This window comes from Gopherus flavomarginatus, chromosome 4, assembly GCF_025201925.1.
Source record: "Gopherus flavomarginatus isolate rGopFla2 chromosome 4, rGopFla2.mat.asm, whole genome shotgun sequence".
Classification (NCBI taxonomy): domain Eukaryota; kingdom Metazoa; phylum Chordata; order Testudines; family Testudinidae; genus Gopherus; species Gopherus flavomarginatus.
The window spans coordinates 202,250,158-202,268,904 of NC_066620.1; the positions used below are offsets into that span (position 1 = coordinate 202,250,158).

The 18,747-nt window shown below is 47.4% G+C and overlaps 1 protein-coding gene across 1 annotated transcript in view; it reads left to right on the top strand.

Annotated features, from left to right (window-relative positions):
- The first annotated feature begins 6,420 nt into the window (after positions 1-6,420).
- TNFRSF21 (TNF receptor superfamily member 21) overlaps positions 6,421-18,747 on the top strand; it is a 59,791-nt gene continuing 47,464 nt past the window's right edge. Inside the window, exon 1 of the mRNA XM_050950762.1 lies at positions 6,421-6,567. Within this exon, the coding sequence (XP_050806719.1) occupies positions 6,484-6,567 (84 nt within the window). The 5' untranslated portion in view covers positions 6,421-6,483. The remainder of the gene's footprint in view (positions 6,568-18,747) is intronic.

Genomic DNA, 18,747 nt, shown 5'->3' on the forward strand with positions numbered 1-18,747 from the left:
GGCCACGCTGTGCTGTGCGCATATTAGAGATCTCATGGTACAATTACTAAAATGTAAGGATTTCCCCAGTGAATGTTCTTAGCTCAAATATCTTTCTACATGCCAGGAGCTGTGCACTTGATGTCTGCTGCCTTTCACTGCACAGGCAGCTGAATTTCAGTGGTGTAGTTTATGTGATCATGGGGCTACTCATGATAGTAAGGGTATGCCTATGTAAACGGGGGAATGGTCATAAAATCATAGGGTTAGAAGGGACTGTAATAGTCACCTAGTCTAACCTCTTGCCAAGATGCAGGATTTGTTGTGTCTAAACCATCAAAGACAGATGGCCATCCAGCCTTCTTTTTGGAAGCTCCTTTACAGGAGGTTGTCAAAACTCCCTAGGCAGTCTGTTCCATTGTCCTACTATTTTTACCGTTAGGAAGCTTTTCCTGAGATTGAATCTAAATCTGCTATGCTGTAGTTTGAGCCCATTGCCTCTTATCCTGCCCTCTGTGGCAAAAGAGAAAAGTTTTCTCCGCTTTTTTTTTAATGGTGGACTTTCAAGTATTTGAAGACTCCTATCATGTCCTCCCTTAATCTCTTTTCCAAACTAAACATACCTAGTTTCTTCAGCCTTCGCTCATATGGCTTGGAATTCATCCCTTTGTCACTCGCCTCTGGATCCTTTCCAGCTTCTCTACATCCTTTCTATACCTTGGTGACCAAAATTGGACACAGCACTCCAGCTGAGGCCTAACTAACACTGAGCAGAGCAGTACTATCACCTCCTATGACTTGCATGCTATGCCTCTGTTAATGCAACATAAAATTGCATTTGCAGGGGGGTTTTCTTTGTGGGTTTTTTCTTTCTTTCTTTTTTTTCTTTCTTTCAACAGCATCGCATTGCTGACTCATGTTGAGGTTGATATTCCACTACTCCCAGATCTTTCTCAGCAGTGCTGCTGCCAAGCTAGTTATCCCCCATTCTGTATTTGTGCATTTGTTTTTTCTTCCCTAAGTGTAGCACCTTACATTTGTCTTTGTTTAATTTCATTTTGTTGCCTATAGCCCAGTTCTCCAATTTATCAAGATCCTTCTGAATCTCAACTCTATCACCAAAGTGTTGTGTCACCTGTAGACTTGTTCAGTTTGCTCTCTCTTCCGACATCCAGGTCATTAACAAAGATGTCAAACAACAGTGGACCCAGAACAGATGCCTGTGGAATCCCCCTTGAGGCTCTTCCCCTCCATTTCTTCAGCTTACTTATCGAATGTCATGTGGCACTGTGTCAAAAACCTTGCTGAAGTCTAGGTATATTATGTCCACCACATCCCGGCTATCCATAAACCAGTTACCTTGTCAAAGAAGGAAAGTAAGCTGGTTTGAGATGATTTACTCTTAGTAATCCATGCTGACTGCTAGTGATTACGTCTTCGCCCTCCAAGTATCTGCAAATTGAATGTTTTATACAAAGCTCTAGTAGCTTTCCAGGTATCAAAGTCAGGCTGACAGATCTATAATTCCCCAGCTCCTCCATTTACCCCTTTTTAAAGATGGGCACCACATTTGCCCTTCTCCAGTCTTCTGGGCAGGGGCGGCTCTAGGTATTTTGCTGCCCCAAGCACGGCAGGCAGGCTGCCTTCGGCGGCTTGCCTGCAGGAGGTCCCCAGTCCCGCGGATTCGGCAGCATGCCTCCGAAGGCAACCTGCCTGCCGCCCTTGTGGTGACCGGCAGAGCGTCCCCCATGGCTTGCTGCCCCAGGCACGCGCTTGGCGTGCTGGTGCCTGGAGTCACCCCTGCTTCTGGGACCTATCCCATGTCATCCATGAATTTACAAGTATTATTGCCAGTGGCTCCAAGATTTCTTCAGCTAATTTCTTCAGTACCTTGAGTGAACAGCATCAGGCCCTGCCACCTAGAATTAATTCAAATTGGTCAGAAGATCTCTGATGCGTTCTTTACTTATCTTGATCTGCATCCCTTCCTCTTTGTCTATGATAACTTTGCTTGTCATCTGCTCACATATTATTTTTTGTGATAAAATTGAAGCAAAGTAGGCAGTGAGCAGTTCCACCTTCTTATCTTCTGTTACCAGCTTACCTTCTCCATTGAACAGTGGACCCACACAATCCCTTTTTTTGTCTGATGTAGCTGAAGAACCCCTTCTTGTTGTTTCTAACATTCCTTGCTAACTGTAACTTATTCTTTCCCTGGCTTTCCTGATTTTTGTCCCTACACCTTGTGCTATTCCCATGTACGCTTCCTGAGCCCTAGTCTACACTACAGGGTTAGGTCGAATTTAGCCATGTTAGGTCGATTTTATAATGAATGCACCTAAACAAGCAACCCCGTTCCGTCGACTAAAGGGCTCTTAAAATCGACTTCTGTACTCCCCGACAAGGGGAGTAGCGCTAAAATCGACCTTGCTGGGCCGAATTTGGGGTAGTGCGGAAGCAAATCGACGTTATTGGCCTCCGGGAGCTATCCCAGAGTTCTCCAATGTGACCACTCTAGACAGCACTTTCAACTCCGATTCCCAGCCAGGTACACAGGAAAAGACCTGGGAACTTTTTAATTTCATTTCCTGTTTGGTCAGCGTGGCGAGCTCAGCGGTACAGGTGACATCCAGTCCCCCCAGAATCGCAGATGAGCTCCAGCGTGGAGCAAACAGGAGACACTGGATCTGATTTCTGTATGGGGAGAAGAATCTGTGCACACAGAACTCCGATCAAAAAGAAGAAATGCTAATATATATGCCAAAATCACACAGGGCATGATGGACAGAGGCTACAACAGGGACACACAGCAGTGCAGCGTGAAAGTCAAGGAGCTGAGGCAAGCCTACCAAAAGACAAAGGAGGCAAACGGTCGCTCTGGATCAGAGCCCCATACATGCCATTTCTATGATCAGCTGCAAGGCATCCTAGGGGGGACCCTACCACTACTCCACCACTGTCCATGGACACCTGCAAGTGGGGAGTCTCATGCAACACAGAGGAGGATTTTGTGGATGAGGAAGTTAGGAGGAGGAGAAGATGCACAGTAGACAAGCGGTGAATCTGTTCTCCCCAGCATCCAGGACCTTTTCATCACCCTGGAGCCAATACCCTCCCAAGGCGGGATCCCCAACCCTGAAGGCGGAGAAGGCACATCTGGTGAGTGCACATTTGTAACTACACTACAGGGTTTAAAAGCAATAGTGTTTAATGTTTGATTTGCCCTGAAGACTTGGGATGCATTCGCGGCCAGTACAGTTACTGGAAAAGTCTGTTAACGTGTCTGGGGATGGAGCGGAAATCCTCCAGGGACATCTCCATGAAGCTCTCCTGAAGGCACTCTGAAAGCCTTTGCAGAAGGTTTCTGGGGGAGGCTGCCTTATTTCATCCTCCACGGTAGGACACTTTACCATGCCAAGCCAGTAGTAAGTAGTCTGGAATCATTGCAGCACAAAGAATGGCAGCGAATGGTCCTGGGTTTTGGTCACATTCAAGCAACATTCGGTCTATGTCTTTCTGTGATAGCCTCAGGACAGTGATATCATTCATGGTCACCTGGTTGAAATAGGGGAATTTTTGTAAGGGAACAGTAAAAGGACTCTGTTCATGTTGGGCTGTTTGCCCCACCTCCCCTGCACGTCTACCACCCCGATGAGCCCTCCCCAGACACCCTACCCACTGAGCCCCAACCACCTACACCCCTACACAAATGAACCCTGTAAATAAATCTCTGTATTAAGCATCTTCACATAACTTTCATATGACTTTGTATTATGCCTCTCTATATAACCTTGTATTAAGCCTATCCATATATAACCTCTAACTTTCATATGATTTTGTATTATGCCTCTCTATATAACCTTGTATTAAGCCTATCCATATATAACCTCTAACTTTCATATGATTTTGTATTATGCCTCTCAATATAACCTTGTATTAAGCCTATCCATATATAACCTCTAACTTTCATATGATTATGTATTATGCCTCTCTGTATAACCTTGTAATAAGCCTATCCATATATAACCTCTAACTTTCATATGATTTTGTATTATGCCTCTTCATATAACCCTGTATTAAGCTATTTTCATACAATTTTTTATCAAGTCCTTTGATACAGGAACTTTGTATCAGACCCCTATGTAGAAAAACTTATAGAAAACTTTGTGTTAAGCCTTGGTAAAATGTTATAGCCCCTAAGGATAGTTAAAGTAGAAGAAAAATGTATTTTTGCTAGGAGTAGAATAAGATCTCTCCCCCCCCACCCCTTAATCAACTGCCATGTTGAATGAATGAGGTGTGAATGAGCAAGGCGTGGAAGGAAAGCACCTCCAGACAGCTAGAGCCAGACAGTTGGAGAGGGGACAGAAGCCAGACCCAAGGACAATAAAACTTGTCAAGTGGGCTCACTAAAGAATAGCAGACATATTGACGGCCTGCGGGGTGGGGTGGGGTGGGGGGTTAGAAGCAAGCATCTTCTTTTAGAAACACCCTCTTTGAATAGCAGTGGGGCAACACCCAGAAGGAAGCAGCACAAACGACCAACTGACACAGACACAGATTTTGAATCTGGTACAGCTTTGCATGAGAGGGAAGCTGCTATAAATGTGAGGTGCCTTGCAGAGGACCCCAGGTCTTGTCAACATCGGAGCATCGATCCAGATCCGCAGAAGCCCAGCTTCACCCCACCCCATCTAACTCACCCAGCCAGTGAAGTTAAGGGGAGCAACTAGTTGGTAACAAGAAGAAGACAGTGTACGTTTGTGTGTGTGTGTAGTATGTGAGTGCATGAGTGTAATACAGATCATATGCATATGATACAGTGTTGATTGATGCCACATTCATACCTTATTCTCCCTGAAAAGATCCTGTGCAGTACTTTAAGTACAACAACCCCAGCTCCCCTGCACACAGACTCCACCTCGCTGCTGAGCTCCAACCACTTTCTCTTGGTCCCCCCTGCAGACTTCCATTGCCCCTGCACCTGGCACCTCCTTGTGCATCCAGATCTCCCACTGAGCTGCCTGCACTCAGACCGCCCACGCCCCCCGCACCCTTTTACCTCCATCTGGATACCCCCCACACTAAGTCCCTCTATACTTGGATCCTGCTACCGGGCTGAGCCTCCCTGTCCAAGTCTGGTGTGCCTGGCGCAAAAGGGGCAGGGCCCCAGGGTGTTTCTGTGGCAGGGTCAGGTCCAGTCTCACTGCCAAGTCCCTGTCCCAGGGCGGCGGGGGAGGCTGCAGGGTATTCTCCCACCTCCATGCAGCCAGTGGCCTGTGCTCCCCACTGCCGTGGTGGAGCTTCCACATTTCTTATAAAAAAAATTCAGAATTTTAAAATATTATGCACAGAATTTGACACAGAATTCCCTCAGGAATATGGGGCACTGTACAGCTGTGATAGTGGGACTGTGAAGGGGGTGCTGGACAGTAGGGGATCTGTGGATGGGAGAGCTGGGCAGGGCATATGGTGTTTAAGGTGCTGTGCAGTTGTGGTGGGAGGTCAGCGGGAGGGGTTTCTAGGCAGGAGGTGCTGGGAATAGGGGTGTGTAGGGAAAGTCTCGGGGGGGGGTGCTGCCATAATGGCAGGGCACTGGGCAGGGGGTGGCGTGGAAGGGACACACTGGCAGCACAGGGCTGGGTGGGCCAGCGTGTGTCTAGCAGTTCTGGGTTTGTAATCAGTGCCCTTGTGCTGGGCTGAGTGGGGCCACTCCCACTGTGCCTCATTGCCCTCAACTGGCTCCTCGCTCTGCGGACCACCCCCCATCACATGCCCTATTTCTTCAATGGGATCCCACAAATATGTTTGGCGCCGGGCCCACAAAAAGTTAATCCAGCCCTGTCCTCACCCTTTGCTCCAGTATTCCTTGTGGCACAGCCCGCATCCGCTATCCCAACTAAAAGATCTCCCCAGAAGCCCTCTGACCTGGATGGATCCCCACTCCAGGGAAGTGGCCTCTCCAATAGGAAAGATTCCCATCCACTGCAGTAGGCTTGAGGTCAGGTATTTTCCCTTGGCTCCCCCAGCCCCATGGGTCAAAATCCCATTCCCAGACAGAACGCTCGGGGGCGCTGCGACTCCCCCCCCCCGCGTGACGCAACAAAGGGAGGCACCGCCCCTTTCCGCCTCACGTGTGTGCCACGCCTCTCCCTCCCGCGGCTGCTACTCGCTCCGCCCTGCCGCGCGCTGGTAGTTTGAAGCCGGCCGGTGAGGCTGGCACAGCTCCGCGGTAGCTATGGGAAGCAGGCGCCTCGCCCTGCTCCCTCGCTGCCTGCAGCCCGCGCTGCTGGGGCCGGAGGGCCGGAGCGCCGCGCAGCCGAGCAGCGGCTGCCGCTGAGCGCCCCAAGCCAGCCCAGGACGCCGCGTCTAGATGGGCTGCTCCTCCGCCGTGCACGCCGCGGCGCCGGGCGAGGCGCGCCCCTCTCTGCTCTCGCTGCCGGCCGGCCCCGGCTGCATGGCGCTGTGACATCCCCGCACCCAGCCGCACCGCCGCAGCCAGCTATGGGGGCTTCTGTGAGCAGCCGCGCCGCCGCCGCCTTCCCCCAGGGCGGCCGGAGAGCCGCAGCCATCTCCAGCCTTCTCATTGTGAGTGCTGCGGGCTAGGGCACATGGCATGGGTGGGTGGATGGATGGGGCGGGCTAGGGCATAGGGGGATAAGGATGGATTTGGGGGGCTAGGGCACATGGCATGGATGGGGGGTGAGGATGGATGGATGGGGCGGGCTAGGGCACATGGCATGGATTGGGGGGGCTAGGGCACATGGGGGGATAAGGATAAATGGGGGCGAGGGCGCATGGGAAAGGGCAAGGGTTTTGATGGGTGGGGTGGGTGCTGATGAACGAGGGCGCTAGAGGATGGGGGCTGCTGAAGGGACTATGGCACATGGGGATGGGGAAGGGTTTGGGTGGGGTGGGGCTGCTGATGGAGATACCAGGGGACGCTAGGGCATGGAGTTGGCTTTTTGTGGGGCTAAGTGGAATAGGGGGCTGCTGATGGGGAGCCGGGACTCAGATCGCTAGGGGCCGGGCTGGGGGCTGCTGGTGGGGGTTGGGATCGCTAGGGGCTGGACTGGGGGGCTGCTGATGGGGGGCTAGGGTGGGGGTTGGGATCGCTAGGGGCCGGGCTGGGGGCTGCTGATGGGGGGGACTAGGCTGGGGGAAGGGATCGCTAGGGGCCGGGCTGGGGGGCTGCTGATAGGGGAGGACTAGGTTGGGGAAGGGATCGCTAGGGCCCGGGCTGGGGGGCTGCTGATGGAGGGGGGGGGGCTAGGCTGGGGGAAGGGATCGCTAGGGCCCGGGCTGGGGGGCTGCTGATGGAGGGGGGGGGGCTAGGCTGGGGGAAGGGATCGCTAGGGGCCGGGCTGGGGGCTGCTGATGGGGGGGGACTAGGCTGGGGGAAGGGATCGCTAGGGGCCGGGCTGGGGGCCTGCTGATAGGGGAGGACTAGGCTGGGGAAGGGATCGCTAGGGCCCGGGCTGGGGGGCTGCTGATGGGGGGGCTAGGGTGGGAGTTGGCATCGCTAGGGCTCGGGCTGGGGGGCTGCTGATGCGGGGGCTAGGCTGGGGGAAGGGATCGCTAGGGCCCGGGCTGGGGAGTGAGTGAGGGGCTAGTGCACACGGGCTGTGCATTGCGGGTTGAGGGGCAGGGCACCGTGAGGCTGCTCATGCAGGCTCAGGGACGGGCTGTGCATCGCTCGCGGAGGACCAGGCGCCCGCTGCCCGAGAGGCTGGGGGCGGGAGGGCGGCGATGTGGGCTGGGCCGCGGCCCCCTTTGTCCGGGCTGGCCCGGCTGCTGCGGCTCGGCTCTGCGCGGTGCTCGCCCGCGGCGCAGCCGGTTGTTGTCGCTGCAGTGAGTCATGGCACGATGCTGCCGCCGTTGCTGCGGCGAGACCCTGGGAATTCCCCGCCCCGAGCGGGCACCGCCCTTCCCCCTCCATCGGTACGGTTCCCACCCGCGGGCAGGTGTCCAGAGCCAGGGGGCAGTTTCAGCAATCCCTCGGCTCCAGTCAAGAGGATTGAAGTGAAGCTTCCTCTTGCATCCCTTGGACTCTGCCTCCTCTTCCCCGTCTGCCTGGGCAGGATCCTAGCTGGTGTCTCCCACTGCCCAGCAGGAGGCACACCGGCAGTGGGTGTGGCATGGGGGTCCTCCTAAGTGGAATATCGAGAATCCTTCCTGACAGTGAGAGGTGTTAGGTCCCAGGCCATAGAATTGTGTCCCCAAGGGAAGGGGTGGTGCCACAAGACTCATGACTTTAGCAACTGAACTTCTAAGATATTAGACTAGATAGCATAGGCAGGGGACAATCCTGCATGGGCAAGAAAATAGTTGTTTAGAGCTCCACCATCTCTGACAGATGTCACCCCTTAACCCACAAATGTGGCAGTTACTGTACAACTAATTGCATCAAAAATAAACTCCCAACTGGGATTATGGGAAATTTAATAGAAGTCAGAATAATGAATCCCCCACCATTCCAGGAATCCTCCTCCCTATTTGCCAGCCTCATCTTGAAGATATTTAACAGGGCTGCATCTTGTGCTTGGCTCTTGCAGGGTTGATCAGTGCAAGGCTTTAGGAGGTGACTTGCAATAGCATGTATTATAAACCCAAGTGAGAGATTTGAATTTCTGATCTTAATCTGGATTCATAAGGAAGCAATTTTGCTGTCTAGACATAAGAAATCTTCAGGGGTTGGTAGAGTGAGAGCTCCCTCATTCTGAGCATTGCTGTTGCTATGGCACTGTGTATTCAGCACCTTACAGGGGAAATGTGAGTTTTTGCTGCAATCCTTGTGGCGAGAGAGAAGTGAAAGCTCACCACATCTAAATGCTCTTGGCTGTCTTATATTAACATTGAAATGTTCTGTAGCCTGAGCACAGAGTTCATTTGAGTGTTTACCTCCACTGCAGGTAAGACTTTAACACACAGACTGCCCCATTTCCCTTCTCAGGAGAAACCAGTAAGTTCATATGTCAGATAATCCAGGTGGATGGTAAATACGTTATGTACTCAAGTGAACTGTATAGCTAAGGAATGTGTTTGTTCTCTGGATCAGGGTGGGTCTTGGCAAGTCACTGCTGGCCCTACGAGAATCCCTGGATAAAGAAAAATAAACTAAGGTCACAAAAATGTTAAATGGAAAACCAAATGAATTACTTCTTCAGATATAAGAACACTAATTTTTACACCATGTTAAAGATTTTCAGATAATAGGTCAGATGAGGTTCATAAATTGCCAAAATATGGTCTGCATCAGAGCCTCATTCTCAGTCATAACAGATGTTTGAGCCAGACCACCCTGTTTTAAACAGCAAAAACTACAGAGAACAAACTACGTTCCCCAGGCTCTGAAACTTACTGACAGTGTTTCCCTGGCTATCACTTGATAACTTAATTGATCTGACAGACTAAATGGTTAATGATCCATATCACCTTCTTGGAGGCTTGTATTCAAGAATAAATTCACTTACACTGATTCACATAAAAATGCCTGTTCATAGTTTTTGTTATTAGCACAAACAGTGCAAGTTGGTTAGTGGTTCTGAAGCTACAGCTGGCTTTCTGATTAGTCAATAATTACGTTATGTAACCTTCTTGTGTTCATAACTGTTTACCTTGGGTCATTCGTTAAGTGTCATTTAACATGCAGCAGACAGTGACTCTTTCAGATTGCTGAAAGCAGTGAGTTTTAAAGGAGCCTAATCTACCTTTACTTCAGTTTTCACACTCTTTTGCTTGAATTCTCCCACTTGTTGCTTTACTTCTCTTATCAAGGCAAGGAGGGGGACTTGAGGGTGCTGCTTATTGTTGTTGGTTAGTGGCCTGGGAGCCTGTTCCAGTTGAGGTCAGCTAGAGTGTTGCCCTTTATGGTGGGACAGGATCAGTGCCTGCTCTTCATAAAGTGCTACAGAAATGTGTAATCCTCTGTACACTTTTTATATTTGTCTCATTTCTCTCATGGTGTACTAGGGTAGGAACTGACCATCACAGCTTTTCCTATAACTTGTTCAGGTCACACACTGTCTCTTTAGGTGGGGACTGAATGAGGCCTGCTACTATTTCAGCTTATTAGTATGGAACAATTTGGTTGCATATTCCTTAAATTTCATTATTCTATGCAGGCCTAAAAAAGGCTATTGGTAGGTTAGAGCAAAATTCACGTATTCCCTTAAAAAGATCAAACCTAATTAGAATGTCTTCAACACTTCTACAAATGAGAACTCGTTTGCTTTCCTTAAGAACATCTCCATCATTAAACTCAAGTTAAAATAAATAACTTGCAGCATATTTTCTTCTGTCTTCTTTGTTTAAGACCCAGACTATCTTAGTTGCCTTGCTCCCCTGTCTCTTGGGGGTGGAAGAGAGAATAGAAACAGACCTGGAGATTTTACTCTCCGGGATAGAAGGTATCCTGTCCTCTGCACAAGTGGCTTTTTTCAGACCCATAATCTAAAGGAAAGCATGTACAGTTAGGGAAGCTAAAACCACTAGCAGCTGGGAAGAGGAAGTGTGTCCAAAATAATGGTCATACATAACTGAAGGGAAAACATGTATTTGGGCTGTGTCACCACTTTAATACAGGTGACAAAACTTATGCTTGATTTAAACAAAACTTAGTAGCACAAGTGAAAATGAATTATAGTGGTTCATCCTTGCATAAATGAAACTGCTCATATGGCTTGCTTAACAAGTGAAAACTCACTTTACTTAGTCAATTGTCTAGTTCACTCTGCTTGTACAGGATTTTCCCCATTACACATTTACTAGTGTGATGTCCAGTTCAGTTGTGTGCCAGGTGGTGAGATTTTGCCATTTCCTTCCAGAGGCAATTCCACAGACTAACAGCTGTAGCATCAAAGTTCACTGCTAACTATAACTCTGTCTTTGCCTACGCATCAGCTCTTGTTTCTACCAACTTGCTGTCATGTGCCCCACACTCAGATTTTTTCTGTCCGTATGCTTTCCTAACTTTACCATTGCCTTGATCTTCCCTTAGTAACTTTGACTGTGTATATGACATTACAAAAATAAGATGACACGAGGAGGTTGTAGAATCTAAGGGTCCCAAGCCACTTGCCCAGCCAAAATTTCCATTGGCACCACTAGCAGATTTACTTGAGCAAGGAGTGAATCAGGTCCTAAATTGGACAAACCATGACAGTTGTAGGAGGAATGAGTATAGCAATAGATATAGTATATCCGACCTGGAGAGCTTACCAACTAAGGCCCAGTCTTGTAAAACACTTACTGTTGGGTTTAGTGTTTACTGCCATAAGTAGCCACAGTGGGATTGCTTGTCATGGCAAGTACTGTGCCCAGTTGGCAGAACTGGGCCTGAATTTGAGACAAAGAAAACACCTGGGGTAACAAACACTGCATGGAGGTGAAGAGGAAGGAAGATTGAGGTTGACAACAAGCATCAGGAAGCTCTGGTAGCTCAGATGAGTAATGGACATGACCATTTCAGTTCTTCTGCTAGCTCTAGGGTTTCTGTCTGACGAGCTTTATTACATTGCCTGCGCTTTTTCAGAATCTGGGAAAGAGAGCAGCAGTAGAAGGCCTACATTAGGAGTCGGTGCAACACTCCATAGTGAGGGAGAGAACCAGGAAAAGTGAGCTGAGCAGAGGGCATGGGAGGGAAGAAGTTAGTTGAGAAGGGCATAATTGTACAGTGGAATGAAGGTGAGGGTGACAAGTTTGACTTTGATGTGGAAAGAAACAGGAGCTAGTGAAGGGAATCAAATAGGGGGTAGCATGGCCAGAGCTGATGGAAATGTTTTGATAGCCAGCCTGAGTTTCCCTCTTCCCCAATTTGTCCTAGTTAAAGCTCTCTTGTAGCATCCAAAATGTCTCTACTGCCTTGATGTTTAAACCCTTAAAACGTCTGAGTGGACTGGAAACTCATGGAAGTGCATCTTTTGATGTAAGATGTTCTGGCACACTGCATTATGACTGAACAAGAACTGCTCTTCCAAATGTAAACCAGCTCTTTTTGTGGTGAAAAGAATTGGGGTGTCAACTCTTATTCATGCTGGTTGCAGAGTGCGTTTCTCCACTGCTGATGGCAACTTCAGTGGCATATTGGGCGTTAAGAACAGTGCTGTAGCAACAACTTGAAACCCGATATACTGACTAGATGTGTCTTGCATAAGAGAGATTTTTTTTCCCCCTCATCTTTTCTCTCACAATTCACTCTTTGGTATTTGTGTAATGAATTGGATTAGGCTTCATGTTTCAGTTTGTTATTCCTATGCTCCTGTGCATGGGCAGTGGCTATAATAGGTGCTACTGCCGGACCCTCCAGTTGCAGGGCTTGTGGAGGGGGGGGAGCTTTTGATTTATTACGCCCCATGCAGGTTCCGGGGTGGCTGAGGAGTTGGTATGTGCTATTCAGCTTCCTCTGGACTCCAGGGAGATTACTGGCGAACCCGGGAAGCTGAGTAATATATACCACCTCATCTGCTGGGTGAGACCTGCATGGGGCATATCAAACAGAGGTGCTTTTCCCCAGGTGGCTTGGAGTCTGGGGAGAGGAGGTGCGGCATGGCTGCAGCTGGCCCGGGACTCCTCTAGGCAGGTAGTGGGGCGGGGGGCCTGGGGTTCCTCCGGGTTGGGAGGGAGGGGTGGCCTGAGGGTTCCAGCCATGAGGGAGGCAGGGGCATGGGGCTCCTGCTGCAGGGGGGGTGGAAGGGGCAGAGCTGAGGCTAGCCTCCCTGAACGGGGACTCTACCCGCTGCCCATGCTCCTGCAGCTGTTGATATTAGAAGTATTAGCTTGGTCAGCTACTTCAGTCTGAGTTTTGACATTACTAAGCAAAGTCATGGGAATGAGGAATCTGTTATCAACACTGACTTAATTTTTAACTAATGTCCTTTTGTAGCTCCTGGCTGTTGCATTATCATCACTTGAAGCTTTCACAGGCTAAGTGACACGAGGATTGTTAGCTTTGTGCGCTGGGGGCCAGGATGGAGAACAAAACTGAATAACGTTTGGACACTCTGTACAGCTGTGGCTTCCAAACCATTACCTCAGGCTTTGTGACTGGTGGCCTGCATTCCCCCTGGTACACACCTACTGACCTCTAACTGGCTGTGTGTGAGGGCTATTCAGAGTTCTTATCTCCACACTAGTCAGTGCATTTACAGATGAATGGGAGACTAGGCAGTGTCTGATACAGCTGAGTTTTCAGTCTGGCATATTGGTATAAGCGTCAAGATATCAGAATCCCAGTGGCTGTATGCTTTCCCTGCTAATACTTACTAGCTCTATTTTAATTTATAGATTAAATGTGGATTAAAAAATGCTGTACACTGGGGCTGCTTCCTTCTTCCCCATGAAGTGTAATTGTCTATACAAAGGCTTCAAGCTAAAAATAATTGTTACTAACATATCCCAATTATTTGTTTTACAGTAGTACTCAGAGACCTCAGTTGAGACGTAGGCCCCACTGTTCTGTAGCATAGGGAACAGTCCCCCCACTAAAGATTACGGCTTGTCTACACTTAAAATGCTGCTGCGGTACTGCTCTAGCACTTCAGTGAAGACACTACCTATGCTAACGGGAGGGGTTCTGCTGTTGGGGTATCTGCTCTATCTCCCTCAGAGGAGGTAGCTCAGTTGCCAGGAGAATTCTGTTTGACCTAGCGCTGTCCAGTGTAGACCAGGCCTTAGTCAAGATAAGAGTGGGAGGGGATACAGAGGTGAGGTGTCACTTTGGGCAAGGGTTGGCAGAGCCAAGAAGAGACCCGGGACTCCAATCTAGTGTTTTATCCACTGGACCAGACTGAACGTGCCATGAGAGGAGCACTCATAGGTTTGAAAAAATGAACTAGCTGGCACTACTAGGGATAGTATATAACTCCACAACTTCTCCCTCTTGATCTGGGGAAACAAGAGTGCTCCCTTTCCCGTCTTAAAGTTAAGAAAGTCCACTGTCACAGTAGAGCAATTGCTCTGCTTTAGTTAACATGAAGACCAGCTTTCTGTTTAAAGTTTGGCTCTTCTAAGTGCTCTAAAATCTAGATGATTACCAAATTTCAAGGAAATCTGAGTGGTCTCATGGTGAACAGGGTTTTGTTAGCTATCCAAGTTTGGGGCTACTTGACCCAAGGGTTCCAAAGAAACAGCCCCTAAAAATAACCAGTTTTTTTTCTTTGCACTTTATTTTTGCTCACAGCTAGAAACCAAACCAGAGCTCAGATCATTGCACCAGGATCTCAGACACTTGATGGTTATCCGAACAGAGTGCATGGCACCCACCAGCCCTGTGGGGGAAGTCAAATTAAAACATTATTTGAAAGAGTTTGCTTCTCTGGTTGGGCATGGGAACGTGTTCATGAGCCGGTTGTCACTTCTAATAGCTTACACTAAGCCTGCACAGGCTGAGGAGTTAACAGGATTCTTAGCCCGCAGAGTTATACACCAGCGGGATAGCTCAAGCCCAGCTGGCGTCTTGTCTGAACCTGTGCGCGCGCGTCAGGAACTGGGAGGTTGGAGCCCCTCTTACTTTCCAGTATGAGCTGGTATGTGGGGGGCCTTGCCCTTCTGGGGGTGTCTGAGCCCCACTCCCTGCCACTTAACACCTCTGAGCCTGCAACCTTGAAGGCTGAAACCCACCTTGGGCAGAAATCTGAGAATGAACTGGGACCTTTTGGGGAAAATCTGCCTCTCACCATCCCTTTTAACAGCTGCATGTTGCAGACATTTCAAAGCATGACTTTGTCATAACATTTTTTCCCAGATCTGGACCTTAGCGTCCAAAATATGGGTGTTAGCATGAAAACCTCCAAGCTTAGTTACCAGCTTGGATCTGGTAAAGCTGGCACCAGCCAGGAATTATACAGTGCCTAGCTCACTGTGGTCTCCCCAAAACCTTCCCTGGGGGACCCCCAGACTCAGATGCCTTGAGTCCTACAACAAAGGGAAATAACCCCCTCCCCTTGTTTCCTGGTTACTTCCTCCCCTCCCTGGACAACCTTAGGAGATTCCCTGTTTCCAGTCCTGGAAACACAAGTACCGAGAGAGCTAATCTCTCTTCCCCCCCCCCCCCCCCCACCCAGAGGGTATGCAAAGTCAGGCTTAGTAAATCTATCACACAGAGATTTTCCCCCGACTTCTTTCTCCCACCAATTCCCTGGTGAGCTGCAGACTCAATTCCCTGGAGTCCCACTAAAGAAAAACTCCAACAGGTCTTAAAAAGAAAGCTTTATAAAAAGAAAGAAAAAGACATTAAAAATTGTCTCTGTATAAGGTGAAAATATACAGGGTCAATTGCTTAAGGAAAAAAAAGTGAATAAACAGCCTTATCCAAAAAGAATACAATTTAACACATTTCAGCAACTACACACATGTAAATACAAAAAAACCAATATAAACTTATTGTCTTACTATTCTTGTACTTACAACTTGGAAACAGAAGATTAGAAAGCCGGGAGATAGAAAAATCACTCTGAGTCGAGAGGGTCAGACCCAAGACAAAGAACAAAGAACTCACACCCAAAACTTCCCTCCACCCAGATTTGAAAAAGTCTTGTTTCCTGATTGGTCCTCTGGTCAGGTGTTTCAGGTTACTGTTGTTACCCCTTTACAGGTAAAAGAACATTAACCCTTAGCTATCTGTTTATGACAGACTTGGCCCCATTCCTTTACAACAAAATGTACAGGAGGGGGAGAACCAGAGAGGAATCTCATAGCAACCATATGGGCCACTGGAAAGGGATGAAAACCAGGAAATAGGGAGTTAAGATGTAGGCCTACACACCCCTAACTGCTCTCCTTGAGCATTGTCCCATATGCCCATCTCTCTCTCTCTCTCTCACTCTCTCTCTGCCTTGTCACTAATGGACAGGTGCTACATGCACATGCCCTACATTCAAATATCAACCTGTTCCCCTGTTAGAATACCATGCTTGCAAATTTAACAACCACTTTATAGCCTTTTACAGCACTTTCACACAGCTTGCACAATGGACACCATCTAACCCTATACTTTCCCCTACCCATTATTAAATCCACAGGCTAGTCTCATATCCCACCTCACTATGAGATTGCCTCATGCATCCGATGAAGTGGATATTCACCCATGAAAGCTCATGGTCCAATACATCTGTTAGTCTATAAGGTGCCACAGGACTCTTTGCTGCTTTTACACATCCAGACTAACATGGCTACCCCTCTGATACTTGACCTCATGTAACAGTAACAGCTCTTCCAAACCGCCCCAGCTAATTCCTCTACCATTCAATACAACTACACTTAACACAGTGAATGCATCTGGGGCTAATGTTAAGGATGTAGGGGTGTTTACCTTAACGCATTTTCAGAAGTTTGAGTTCATCTGAACTCAATGTTCTGGAAGGACTTGCGCTGTCACCAAGTAACCTTAACTCTGCCTTTTTAATAAAGTTTTTGGCCACTTAATAGTCTCTTCTGATCTATTTGACAGGGTTCAGATGTTAATGGCTTTAGATTAGGGCTGTCTAGCGATTAAAAAAATTAAGCGGAATTAAGTGTGCAATTAAAGAAATTAAGCTGCGATTAAACAATAATATACAATTTAGTTAAATATTTTTGGGAGTTTTCTACATTTTCAAATATATTTCAGTTATAACAGAATAAAAGCGTATAGTGCTCACTATTTTTATTACAAATATTTGCACTTTTAAAAAATAAAAACAGTATTTTTCAGTTTCCCCATTACAAGTACTGTAATGCTAAGTGATTGCACTAATGTTGAACTTGGAAATGTAGAATTAGGTACAAAAAACCTGCATTCAGAAACAAAATAATGCAAAATTTTAGAGCCTAAAGTCCACTCAGTTCTATTTCTTGTTCAGCCAATCGCTCAGACCAACAAGTTTGTTTACATTTGCAGGAGATAATGTTGCTCACTTCTTGTTCACAATGTCATCTGAAGGTGAGAACAGGTGTTCTCATGGCACTGTCATAGCCAGCACTGCAAGGTATTTACGTGCCAGATATGCTAAACATTTGTATGCACCTTCAGAAGATTGATTTTCTATTTTGGTTGTTCGGGTTCTGTAGTTTCAGCATCAAAGTGTTGCTCTTTTACGACTTCTGAAAGTATGCTCCACACCTTGTCCCTCTTAGATTTTGCAAGGCACTTCAGAATCTTAAGCCTTGGGTCTCTCTCATTCTTTGCATTTGTCAAATCTGCAGCGAAAGTGTTCTGAATATGAACATGTGCTGAGTCATCATCCGCGATTGCTTTTATATGAAATATGTGGCAGAATGTCTCCTGCTCTGTGTTTTACCCGCATACAGTTCTCCCCCAAGGAGTTCAGTCACAAGTTTAGTTAACACGTTGTTGTTTTTAACGAGTGCCATCAGCATGGAAGCATGTCCTCTGGAATGGTGACATTGTAAATAGGAAGTTGACCGCGTTATCTTTTGTAAATGTAAACAAACTTGTTTGTCTTAGCGATTGGCTGAATGAGAAGTAGGACTGGGTGGACTTGTAGGCTCTAAAGTTTTGTTCTGTGGTTTTTGTTTTGAATGCAGTTATATAATAAGTACATTTGTAAGTTGCACTTTCACGATAGATTGCACTACGTTACTTGTAGGAGGTGAATTGAAAAATAGTGTTTCTTTTCTTTACAAATATTTGCACTGTAAAAATGATCATCAAAAGTAATATAAAGTGAGCAGTGTAGTGATTGAAATCAATATATTAGAAAATCTAGAAAAACACCCCAAAATATTTAACACATTTTAATTGGTGGTCTATTGTTTTGCAGTGCCATTAGAACTGTGATTAATTTTGTCATAATTAATTTTGAGTTAATTGCTTGAGTTAACTGCAATTAATCGACAGCCCTATTTTAGATACAATTTGTTTCACAATATGTAAGTGTCCTGTTTGTGCTCACGCTAGTTGACTTCTCCCGGTTTTTGAGGTGGCTCTAGGTTGAAATAAGAATGCAAAAGTTGCCTTTAATGTTGAAACACAACAAACTCTTAGCCTGGACTAGGTCAGTTGAACATTGTATGTTAACACAGAATTTTCCCTGTGTAGTAGGCATGACCTCGTGTGAAGTGTGGTACTCCACTTGTCCTGGACTACTTGTGCCATACCTCCTAACATTTCCATTGGCTAAAGTGGGATGGGTCTTCCCTGAGGATCGGGGGGGGAGGGGAGAGAGAGAGATATCCCGATGGGGTGGGCTTGGCTCCAGGGGCAGGAACCTGACCGTAGCACATGAGGTGGCTTTGCAACTTAAGGCTGGAGTTCCTGGGCCAAATATCAGTGATGCTGTGACCTGTGTAGCAGGAGCCAGGTTGGTCTCAGCTCTCCACTTCAAGCATTGCAGAGAAGCTGCATGGGCCAAGAGCCACTTAAACCAGGAATGAGGAGTTTGGGGTCGGGGGTCAAAGCTGGACAGTTCCAGGACTGTTTAGAGGTATGTTCTGCTTTGCATTGTCTTTACTGTGGTATGACAATTGCAGCCTCAAGTCAGCCTTAGCTCTGAAATTCTTGGCTCTTATTGTTACTGCTTTAACACTTCCGCTTATTAAAAGGAATTAAAGCTATGGAAGATTCAAAATAGCATATGAGCAAAAAGCTCGCCATACGCTCCTATTTAAAAAAAAAATCAAATCAACTTGAGCATATTCATTGCTGATAATCAAAATTTGTATTTGGCATCTGTGCAGTCTGACAACAACCGAAGAGATTCGATTCAAGTGGACCCAAACTCTTGTCCCGTTTTTAGCTGTCAGCAAATGGTGATCAGTTACAGTATATTA